The sequence below is a fragment of the Euprymna scolopes genome, chromosome 46 (genome assembly GCF_053919585.1).
Source record: "Euprymna scolopes isolate OS-2025 chromosome 46, ASM5391958v1, whole genome shotgun sequence".
Lineage (NCBI taxonomy): Eukaryota > Metazoa > Mollusca > Cephalopoda > Sepiida > Sepiolidae > Euprymna > Euprymna scolopes.
In genome coordinates this window covers 152,262,269-152,275,182 of record NC_136527.1, presented here as the reverse complement: position 1 = coordinate 152,275,182, position 12,914 = coordinate 152,262,269, and the positions used below count along the sequence as shown (strand labels likewise).

Below are 12,914 nucleotides of genomic sequence, written 5' to 3'. Positions count from 1 at the left end.
ATATAGATAGAGAATAGCATCAGCAGTGAGATATCTACTGGATCGATAGAAAGATCCCACCATTTTTCCAGCGGCCTTGGCAACAGATTTGATATACGTGTTCCATTTAAGATCAGGAGTAATGGTCAAGCCCAGAAGCTTGTCAAAACTTGAGGCCTCCTGAAGACGAGAGCCATTCATTTCAATTGATGACAAATGTGGATTAGAATGTTGATGATGTAAAGAGAGAAGCTTGGTTTTAGATGCATTAAAAGTAACCAGCCACTCCTTTCCCCATTGTACTACGTGCTCAAGATCAGAGGAGAGAGAATTGGAGAGAACTTGCTCGTTTACTGTCTTAGATGTGGTACCATAAATGGTAGTGTCGTCAGCATAAATGTCTACAAATGATGTAAGGATATGATTTGGAAGATCATTAATGTAGATCAGGAAAAGAGTTGGGCCCAGGATGGATCCCTGAGGGACACCGGCATTAATATTGTGAGCTTCTGATTTTTGCCCCTCAACTACTACTCTTATGAATCTATCAGAAAGAAATGATTTAATAATTGAGAAGACTTTTCCAGCTATACCATAGCTAGCGATCTTATGAAGTAAACCTTTATGCCATACCCTATCAAAGGCTTTAGATATGTCAAGAGCAATTGCCCTAGAAAGATTGCCACCGTCGAGAGATTTGCTAATCCTATGCGATATAACTGTAAGGACATCTGCTGTAGATCTAGCAGAACGGAAACCATATTGAGTGTCACTAAGAAGGTTATTTTTGTTGAGATGTTTGATTACTTCTGTATTTAATACAGATTCTAGCAACTTACTCATGACGCACAGGAGACTTATTGGCCTGTACTGAGAGGGGGATGAGCGATCACCTGAATTCTTAAATACAGGGCATACTGATGAGATTTTCCAGGGAGATGGGAAACTATTCTCCTTAAGACAACGTTTAAACAGTTTTGTAAGTATGGGCGCTAGTTCAGGTTGAAGTTTTTTGAGTACTATAATTGGAATACCATCAGGGCCAGTTGCTTTACTGGAATCAAGGTTTTTGATTAGCTTGGCAACATCACGTACAGATATACGTATATCACATAGCGTGTTTTCTGATACAAGAGGAAATATTGGGGGTTGGCGGTCTTGGTCGCAAAGGGTAGAATTAGCTGCAAAGTTCTTGACAAAGAGTTTGGCTTTGTCTGATGCTGACGAGATTACCTCAGATCCATTGATAATAGTTGGGATGGAGCACACGCTTCTGTTCAGGATTCTGTTTGCTATTTGCCAAAACTGGTGGGAACCAAGCCGCTGCTCAGCTACTTTGGACTTAACAGATTGAGCATACAACTCTCTTGCGTTCCTTATTACTTTCTTACAATGGTTGCTGGCAGTCCTGAAAACGGCTTTAGTTTCCATACATCTATTACGTTTGAAGCAGTGGAAAAAGTGATTTCTGTGCGCAATGGCAGCAGCACATTCTGGAGAGAACCATGGCTGGCTGTTAGGTTTTTGCTGAAACTTTTTAGAGGGTATGAAATGGTCAATACCTACAATTAACCATTCAGTTAGGTCTAATACTATAGAGGACACATCCTTTTTAAACATGGAATGCAGAGGTAGATCAGATATAAATGTACGGAAGCTATCCCAGTCAGCCTTAGTGTATCGATATACTGTACGATGAAGAGGTACGTCTGGGGACTTATTACATTTCATTTTTATCTTAATTGATACAACAGAGTGGTCGGAAGATCCAAGAGGCGACAGAACAGAAACTGAACATAGTTCAGGGCAAGTTGTGAGAAAAAGGTCTAGTAGGCTCGCATACTGGCCGTCATTATCGGGCACACGGGTAGGTTCCTGAACAATCTGAGTGAGGTCATAGGCAATGGAGAAATCATGACAGAACCTCCCCTCATCATCGGTCTTGTTTGAGTGGGTCAACCATTCGACGTTGTGAACATTGAAGTCTCCACATACGTGAATGTTAGCTGAAGGATAAGTAGAAAGGACTTGGTCAATTTTCTCAGATATGCTTTGAAAGATAGTAACTCCGCTGTTGTGGGGGCGATAGAGAGTAAATATAAATGCAGTAGTGTGAGCTAAAGCAACCCGGAAGCACATATAAGGTAAGTTAGGATCTTCCCTGGAGATGTCCCTCCCACATGGAAAGCTATCTTTAATATAGGCACATATTCCATGCCCATGGCGATCTTGGGGGTCAGATTTAGAAGTTAAGTTAGAGTATCCTGTAATTGCAAACTCATCAAGGGAAATAGCCTGTCCAATGCCAGTTTCACTTAAAAATAAAAGGTCTGGTTTAGTCTCCTGTAATTGGGTTTCAACCTCTGGAAGGTTAGAACGTAGACCCCTGATGTTGGAGAAGGAGACATGGTAGTAGGGGTCTACGTTGGAAGTTGGAGAACCGGGTTTAATCGTGTATTTTTTCTTGAAACTTGTCATGATGAAATTTTGGAATTTGTGGACTAGGTCGACAGATTTACTTAGAGCAGGACAGAGAGGGGAAACTAAGAGAGAAAAAGAAACGAAGAATTTTTTTTTTTTTTGTACCACATGATAAGGTAAAGCCGTAACAATTACCCACTAGTATGGCATCGAGAGGCCCCACCAGAAGCTACTGCATGGTCCAGATTCCATTCACCAAATGGCAATACAGCAGCCCCAGTACTTTGCACCTGCTGATAGGACAGCCTCCTTAGTGGTTAATCCAAGGTTCGGGTCCCTGACTATCAGGCGGATAACGTCAGCCCAGACAAAACGTTTACCTCCAGCACCCTTACTAGTGACATGGCTACAAGGATAGACATAGAAACAGAAAATTTCCACCAACTCTGCCAACTGTTCGCGCAAAAATACTGCCAACCTAGAAAACAGCTTTTTCTTCTCCCTTTGTCAGAAAAATCACTCATTTAAAAAATGAGGACTGAGGGACAAATAAGAAGAAGCGAGAGTAACAGGAGCTGCCGATAACGCATCCACAATGCGTTTTCTACTCTCCATTAAAAAAAAAAAAAAAAAAATAAATAAATAAATAAAAAATAACTATTAAGTATTGTACTTAATAAAAGTCCAACGGACCTGTTTAAGGGAAAGTATGGTAATAGATTCCCCTCCCACGAACTAAAAATGAGTACAATTAGGTAATCTATTTTTGCAATCAACTCGGTAGATAAATAAACATTTATGGACGAAAAAAAAAAAAAAAAAAAAAAAAAAAAAATTAAAGCTAGCATTTAATACAACAGAAATACATAAATTAAATACTGAAATAAAATGTAGTTATTAATATTTGAATCTTAAAATAAAAAGTGCGAATTAATAGAGAAAATCACTTATCACAACAACGCATTCCGTCTCCAAACTAGTGAAGAATTTAACTTTTAATAGCGTTCAGAAGATTTTTTTTTTAAATTAACCGTTAAGAGAAAGCGTGATTTTATTCTGAACTTTAACTAATCACGTTTTAAGCAACTTATGATATTAAACAAAATCGGATGGGGGGGGGGGGTTTCTTCCGAAGTTAGTTGGTGACGTTATAAGTAATGCGAGATGAGATGGGAGCCAGAAATTAGGGGTGGGGGACTGAAAATGATAATATAATGGATTGATTATACAATATTTAAGATCAACTTGGTAGATAAACATTTATGGACGAGAAAAAAAAAAAAAAAAAAAAAAAATTAAAGCTAGCATTTAATACAACAGAAATACATAAATTAAATACTGAAATAAAATGTAGTTATTAATATTTGAATCTTAAAATAAAAAGTGCGAATTAATAGAGAAAATCACTTATCACAACAACGCATTCCGTCTCCAAACTAGTGAAGAATTTAACTTTTAATAGCGTTCAGAAGATTTTTTTTTTAAATTAACCGTTAAGAGAAAGCGTGATTTTATTCTGAACTTTAACTAATCACGTTTTAAGCAACTTATGATATTAAACAAAATCGGATGGGGGGGGGGGTTCTTCCGAAGTTAGTTGGTGACGTTATAAGTAATGCGAGATGAGATGGGAGCCAGAAATTAGGGGTGGGGGACTGAAAATGATAATATAATGGATTGATTATACAATATTTAAGATCAACTTGGTAGATAAACATTTATGGACGAGAAAAAAAAAAAAAAAAAAAAAAAATTAAAGCTAGCATTTAATACAACAGAAATACATAAATTAAATACTGAAATAAAATGTAGTTATTAATATTTGAATCTTAAAATAAAAAGTGCGAATTAATAGAGAAAATCACTTATCACAACAACGCATTCCGTCTCCAAACTAGTGAAGAATTTAACTTTTAATAGCGTTCAGAAGATTTTTTTTTTAAATTAACCGTTAAGAGAAAGCGTGATTTTATTCTGAACTTTAACTAATCACGTTTTAAGCAACTTATGATATTAAACAAAATCGGATGGGGGGGGGGTTTCTTCCGAAGTTAGTTGGTGACGTTATAAGTAATGCGAGATGAGATGGGAGCCAGAAATTAGGGGTGGGGGACTGAAAATGATAATATAATGGATTGATTATACAATATTTAAGATCAACTTGGTAGATAAACATTTATGGACGAGAAAAAAAAAAAAAAAAAAAAAAAAAAAAAAAAAAAAATTAAAGCTAGCATTTAATACAACAGAAATACATAAATTAAATACTGAAATAAAATGTAGTTATTAATATTTGAATCTTAAAATAAAAAGTGCGAATTAATAGAGAAAATCACTTATCACAACAACGCATTCCGTCTCCAAACTAGTGAAGAATTTAACTTTTAATAGCGTTCAGAAGATTTTTTTTTTAAATTAACCGTTAAGAGAAAGCGTGATTTTATTCTGAACTTTAACTAATCACGTTTTAAGCAACTTATGATATTAAACAAAATCGGATGGGGGGGGGGGGTTCTTCCGAAGTTAGTTGGTGACGTTATAAGTAATGCGAGATGAGATGGGAGCCAGAAATTAGGGGTGGGGGACTGAAAATGATAATATAATGGATTGATTATACAATATTTAAGATCAACTTGGTAGATAAACATTTATGGACGAGAAAAAAAAAAAAAAAAAAAAAAAAAAAAAAAAATTTAAGCTAGCATTTAATACAACAGAAATACATAAATTAAATACTGAAATAAAATGTAGTTATTAATATTTGAATCTTAAAATAAAAAGTGCGAATTAATAGAGAAAATCACTTATCACAACAACGCATTCCGTCTCCAAACTAGTGAAGAATTTAACTTTTAATAGCGTTCAGAAGATTTTTTTTTTAAATTAACCGTTAAGAGAAAGCGTGATTTTATTCTGAACTTTAACTAATCACGTTTTAAGCAACTTATGATATTAAACAAAATCGGATGGGGGGGGGTTCTTCCGAAGTTAGTTGGTGACGTTATAAGTAATGCGAGATGAGATGGGAGCTAGAAATTAGGGGTGGGGGACTGAAAATGATAATATAATGGATTGATTATACAATATTTAAGATCAACTTGGTAGATAAACATTTATGGACGAGAAAAAAAAAAAAAAAAAAAAAAAAAATTAAAGCTAGCATTTAATACAACAGAAATACATAAATTAAATACTGAAATAAAATGTAGTTATTAATATTTGAATCTTAAAATAAAAAGTGCGAATTAATAGAGAAAATCACTTATCACAACAACGCATTCCGTCTCCAAACTAGTGAAGAATTTAACTTTTAATAGCGTTCAGAAGATTTTTTTTTTAAATTAACCGTTAAGAGAAAGCGTGATTTTATTCTGAACTTTAACTAATCACGTTTTAAGCAACTTATGATATTAAACAAAATCGGATGGGGGGGGGGGTTTCTTCCGAAGTTAGTTGGTGACGTTATAAGTAATGCGAGATGAGATGGGAGCCAGAAATTAGGGGTGGGGGACTGAAAATGATAATATAATGGATTGATTATACAATATTTAAGATCAACTTGGTAGATAAACATTTATGGACGAGAAAAAAAAAAAAAAAAAAAATTAAAGCTAGCATTTAATACAACAGAAATACATAAATTAAATACTGAAATAAAATGTAGTTATTAATATTTGAATCTTAAAATAAAAAGTGCGAATTAATAGAGAAAATCACTTATCACAACAACGCATTCCGTCTCCAAACTAGTGAAGAATTTAACTTTTAATAGCGTTCAGAAGATTTTTTTTTTAAATTAACCGTTAAGAGAAAGCGTGATTTTATTCTGAACTTTAACTAATCACGTTTTAATTGAAGAAAGCAACACCTTTCATCGATCTACATTCGGACTCTGCTCTTGGGCGAGAGAGAGAGAGAGAGAGAGAGAGAGAGAGAGAGAGAGAGAGATAGAGAGAGAGAGTCCAACCTTCAGATCCTTTGAAAGTTTCATTTGTCCTGAAGAAAGGACGAAAAAGGGACACTCATAAAGAAGTGAAACATAAAAACAAAAACTTTAAAAGAATTTCAAGAACTCTTTCTCCCGTGATTTTTTTCGCCTCCGAGTAAACCTTTCTGTAAATTTTAATGGATACAAGAACGTTCTCTCACCAATTTTGAGAAGTCTAATTTCATGACTTCATTGTAAAACTGTTTTTTCCTCAGTATTTTTTTTTCTTGGAATTGTAATATGAATGTTTATGGTTCAAATTCCCTTTTACTAGATGTCTTAATGTGGTAAATGTTACCAGTGCTTTTGGGAAGCAAAAAACAATCCGCCACTCCCATTTTATAGATAAATTTAGGACTTTTGAAACTGTAATTCAAGGTTCCTTTCATTTTTTTTCTTGTTGTTGCATAACTATTTCCCTTTTGTTTCTTTTTTTTGTTCATGTTACATTACAAAGTCGAATTTTTGTGACGAGCCCAAAAATCTCGACAGAGGAGGTAATGCCTGGAAATGTGCGATTCATGACAAGTAAAGCCTTTGTGTATCTCTGCCAAGTTTATGATAATGCGAAACATGTCTAACGTGAACATAAGAAGCAAAAACAGTACATTTATCGTAAATTTAATCAAGTCAGGTTTAATAACAATAAGTTGTAACTTTCCTGGTGTAATTTTCATTTGGATGAGTTGTTTATATGAGGGTTTTTTTTTTTTTTAGATTATTTTAACTAATGAATGGACATTTTTTTTTAAACAAGGAACGAAATAACGATTACACCGTGTTATTAGAACGTTAATTCATTGTTCTTTAGCAGTTGATTTTCTCTTTAATTAATTCCACGTTTAAATCGTGTTTTTCATCTTTTAATTTTGATTATTTTATATTTTCATATATTTTATTTCTCAATGAATTGGACACACAAAATAAAAGTTGTATCAATTTACTAAAGAAATTCTAACAAACAAAACAAACTTCCTGTTTTGAACACAAATGAAAAATCGAGCTTAATTCCTGGAATAAAAGGTAAGTTTTTTAAGACTTGTTAAAAATTCCATTTAATAATTTAAAATATAATCTTAAACTTTAATATAAGTGTTTTGTGTGTGTGTGTGTGTGTGTGTGTGTGTGTTTTAAAATTTTGCAATCCAATAAAAATATTCATTCAGCCATGCTTTATAAAAAAATATATGAATTCCCGATTAAAGAATCTAAAATATATTTTATTTAATTCCAGATTTATATTTTGGTAAAAAATATACGTAATTTTTAGTAAAACTTGTGTGATTTCTGAGAAAATACTAATGTTTATCATCAATACAATGATTTAATTTAAAGTTGGTTGAATTGTTAGACAACTGATCGTAAAAACTGCTTCTTCGGTGTTTATTTGTTTTAACATGAAAAAAAAAAACAAAAAAAAAAAACATGGTAACCTTGACTGGTTACTTATTATGTGTGTAATTCGGTTCAAGGAAATAGTTTGCCTTGAATTCGAATTAAAACAGCAAAACATCGCACCGGAAATGAAAACATGAAACGAAACGTTTTTGTTTGTTTGTTGTTGTTTTTTTTTTCGGTACTTGTACAGTTTAATCAAGAGAGTAAAACATGAAAATATCGTAAAAAGGTTATAACGTACGTATCTGTTTTGAACTGAAGATCTAAAAAAAAAAAAAAACTCACTTTAAGTGATTGAGTAGTTTTTTTGTTTTTTTGTTTGTTTTTTTTCCTTTTTTTTACAACGGAAAAACACGTTTTAATGAGAGTGCATTGAAGGCAGACATCTTTGATTTTTTTTTTTTTTTTTTTTTTTTGTTTTGTTTAGAGTTTAGAAACACCACGGGGTGATAACTAAATTTAAAGCGCCGACACTCCCTCACCCTCCCCATCTTTAATACTAGCTTTTCATCCTAAAAATGAAACCTTTTGCTCGGTATCATAACAAAATTATTTTTTCGCTGTAAAAAAAAAAAACTACTTAAAATTAAATGAACTTTTTTTTCGGAGAACTTCATTCCATAACGGATAAATACAATTTAAACTAGGCACCGCCAAAACCGGGGGGGGGGGGTGCAGGTCAGTACTTTTTGACGGACCGTCTTTTTAAAAATCTACCAAAAATCAGGTAATTATCCGATCAATACGAAATTTTCAGCGATTATTAAGAGAAGAATGAACTTTATAACAGTGTACTTATTTTTCATAAACGATATATATATATATATATATATATATATATATATATATATATAATTTGCTTACAAAACCCCCTCTTGTTTTGAAGTGGGAACAAATATGCTTAAAATAATTATCTGAAACTGAACAAAACATAGTGTGTTGTTGTAAGGGAAAGAATTATAGATTTAAAAAAAAAATTGTTTGCATACCTTATTTTGACGTCTGAATATCAGAACTTCGATTGTGTTTAATTATCCCGCTTTTGAGTTTTTAAGTGTGAAATTCGGTGAATATGTTAAGTAAAATAATTAATTTAAGTTAAGCAAAAAATTTTTTTTTTAATAATTATACGAAAAAAGCCATTTTAAAATCTTTGATAAATAAATTAAAAATTTTTTTTAGCGAGCAGAATAATGCATGACGATTATTAAACAGGACATGCTTCGAAGAATCGATACAAAAAAAAATTCGATAAATATTGTGCCCTTTGTGTTAAAAATAGCATCATTTTTTTCGATCCCGTTTGAAAACGTTTGCTGCCTTTCGACTACGGTGGACCAAACGCGCTGAAATAATTTTTTTAATTCTGTTTTAAATTGCCCCCACCCCTATTTTGGGGAGCCTGGCCCCCAAACACATACACATTAAAAACCAAACTCATACAAATGGTCACCCATCTGGTACTGGCCAGCCTCAGCTTAATAATACATTGAAATTTTCGTCACTGAAAAATAAGTTTTTTTGGCCTGTTTGGTCTTCCATAGTTTGCTTCTCATCAAACGCAAACGTAAATAGTGTCGATCTAGACTCTAGATCGACGCGAAATAACTGGTTACCTATATGAATAAGTGGAATTATTTGAAATCCAGGTACTTATATTATAATATTTTTGCATATTCTCTTAGAAAATCATCCTAAATCGTAGTTAGACAATAAATAAATAAATTAATTATTTCAAAAACCTTCTTTTTTTTAAATATTTATGTACGTTTTTTGTGCAAGACAAAAAATGTCAATTGTTGACTTTTGGGGAAAATTTAACATTTAAAATTGAATTAAAAATAGTAGAAAAAGTTTTACATTATTCTGTTTTCTATATGATAAAATTCAGGGTTTTATCTTTCTGGAAAAAAAATGTTACACAGAAATAATGGATTTTAATAAATGTAATTTCGTTTTAAAAACAACAACTTGATCTGCGGCCATTTTTGGCGGTGCCTAATTTAAACTTATTTCGATATTTTCATTTTTTTTATGTCTTAATTAAACTGTACGAGTACCCTTTTCCCATTTTTCTGTTTTTTATTATCGAAATGAACAAAACAGTTTTATTTAATGTTTTTATTTATTTTTTTTTTGCTTATTTGTTTTTTATGTTATTAACGAAATGAATTGTTTTTTTTTGTTCTTGTTTCCATTTGATTTGTTTTTGTTTTTTTCTTGTTTTCTTTTTAGGTCAATGTACATTGTATTATTGAACAAAACAGTTTTATTTAATGTTTTTATTTATTTTTATGTTATTATCGAAATGAATTGTTTTTTTTGTTTGTTGTTGTTTCCATTTGATTTGTTTTTGTTTTTTTTCTTGTTTTCTTTTTAGGTCAATGTATTTCCACCCAAAAAAATCCATTAAAATTACTACTCTTAAAGGTTTGCTGGGGGTGCTGGAAACAGAAATAACTTTTCAAATTTCAGGAAACAAATAGTTTGTAAGATATGAAGAAATTATAGTTTTTTTTTATAAAGTGAGAGATCAATTTTCTATATTAATTTACCGTAAAAACGGTCACCTTTATGGTAACCTTTTTCAGGAGTGGGGAGATTCTGGTAATTTTTTTAAGGGCGATGTTTATTTGATAACTGTGACCTGGTAGATCAACAAAAAACAAACCAACCCGAAAAAATATGTGCGCTTCCAAGTACAGCAATGCCCACCAATTATAACAAATAATTACATGGCATAATATCCGGAAAACTACTGATTTATGGAAAATTTAAATGCGATATCAGTTTTAAGCACACCAAAAACTCTTAGAAGGCAAGTTTAACCCCCTCCCAAATAAAAGGTGGCCATAAAGCAGGTGATTATTTTACGTAAAATTAATATAGAAAAGTGACCCCACACTTTTTGTAACTATAATTTCTTCGTTTAAAATACAATTTTAAACGTTATTCGAATTTTGCCTTTTTATATTTGAGGGGGGGGGTAAGACCACATGTTTTAAGTATTTTGTACTTTCATCTAACAATTTAATAAATTCAAGATAATTTAATAAACAAAATATACTGTAAAATATTGCTGGGCATTACAAACCTTTGCACAAAATTTTTATTGTGAAATTTATTGGATTTTTCTTCCAATATTTTGTTTAATTTTCGATTTTTTATGGGAACTCTTTAGATGACCGTTTCATGTCTGCCATTTTTGGGGACTTACATATTACTGAATATTCCTTTTTTTGCATACATTGTTTTAAATAGTATTTTCAAGTAAAATTTTTATGATATTTTTTATTTAATTGTTAGGTGAAAGTACATAATAGTTACAAAATATCCTTCTCTATATATTAAGAATGGTTTTCTAAATAATCTTATTGTCGATTCGAAACTGCCAACTGTTAAAAGTAGAAACTTGATTAATTGTTCCGATTACAAAACCAAACTTCCTGTTTTAGTTGAAATGTGTTGGCAACCATGTTTAAGTGTTTTTTTTTATTTATTTACAACAATAATATTTTTGCTTAGAAAGAAAATGTTGAGGCACGCACAAAAAATAAAATGAATGAATAAATTATCAGATAAAAACCTTTGTTTAAAACCTCCATCCTTAAATAATAAATTGCACATTATTAAGGTGATTTCATATGAATGAGGTGAGAAATTGTGTAGAATTTTAAAGTAGATACGTTTTTGTAAAAATTAACATTAAATGTAAAATGATATTTCCATTCCTTAGTCATTCTAGAATTTTCAGGTTTTCTTATTCTTTCTTTTTTTGAATCAATAAATATTTAATAACGAGACATATTTTATAATACAACAGATTAACAACTGAAAACAATATTTTATTTTATTATTTAAAAATAATAATAATACGATAAATATTCAATTTATTCTATTTTTCCAAAAATAAATATTTCAGAACATAAAAAAGTTAATCCAGGTTTTCTGAACTAGTTCCTTATATCGTTTGGAATCAATAAATATTTAATAAAGTAATTTTTATAATACTAAACCACATTCAAATGACTAAAAAACCCATTTTTTCTATTATTTAAAAAATAATAATACGAAAAATATTCATTGTCTTCTATTTTTCAAAACAAATATTTTTTTTTAAATTGTATTTTTTTATTTTGAAAGAAAACATTGATTTTTCTTCAAAAATATTTTAAAACAATTTTAAAAATCATTGTAATTTATTTTCTTACAAAATGATACAAAAAAGCAAATAAAATAATGACAATACGAAAAATTATTAAAAAAAATTATTTCAAAACAAAATTGTATTTTATGTTTAGAAAAATTGTAATAAAAACATTCAATTTTTCTCAAAAGATAATAGAAAAAATCCAAACATCATTGTATTTTATTGTTCCAAAAATGATACGAAAAATACTGCATTTTAATTTTTAATAAAAATAATACAAAAATTAAAATAAATATTTTAATCTATTTAAAAAGCAATAATATTAATAATAATAATAATAATACAAAAACGTATAAAACATTGTATTCTATTTTACAAAATTAATACAAAAATAAAAAATGTATTGTATTTTTCTATTAAAAAGCAATAAATACTTATTAAAGTAAACCATGAAAACATTGAATTCTATTTAAAAACAATGAATTCTATTAAATAACAACAATTACTTATTTATTCTGAATAAAACTAAGTACAAAATGTTTTACATTTTCTTTCATGATAATTTGTTTATTTGTTTTACAATAAACCTGAAAGTCTGGTTTGGTAACCGGGCCATTTTATTGTCAAAACAAAGTATTTTATTGTCAAAACAAAGTATGACCGTCAAAACAAAGTATGACACAAGTATGACTGGATTAAGGGTCTCCCATACTTCTGAATCGCCACATTATTATATCAATGTTGAACATTATTATATCAATGTTGAACATTTAGTGTATAAATACTACTTTTTTCAAAGATCAAAGCCTTGAAAATTATTGATCATTTTTCTCTATTTTTCTTATCATATTTTGTTTCATTACTTTCATGTTTTAAAATAATTTCTCTCTATTTTTATTTCATGTTTTTCCCTTCTTCCCTATTCATTGTGACTTATCAAAGAAAGGAATAATTTTGTTAATCAAATTTTCTCTGACT

General features: G+C 30.3%; 1 protein-coding gene across 1 annotated transcript in view; it reads left to right on the top strand.

Annotated features, from left to right (window-relative positions):
• Positions 1–10,044, top strand: part of LOC145270239 (uncharacterized) — a 101,408-nt gene extending 91,364 nt beyond the window's left edge. The window contains exon 3 of the mRNA XM_080125874.1: positions 10,022–10,044. Coding sequence (XP_079982000.1) covers positions 10,022–10,044 — 23 coding nt within the window. The remainder of the gene's footprint in view (positions 1–10,021) is intronic.
• The last annotated feature ends 2,870 nt before the right edge of the window (positions 10,045–12,914 follow it).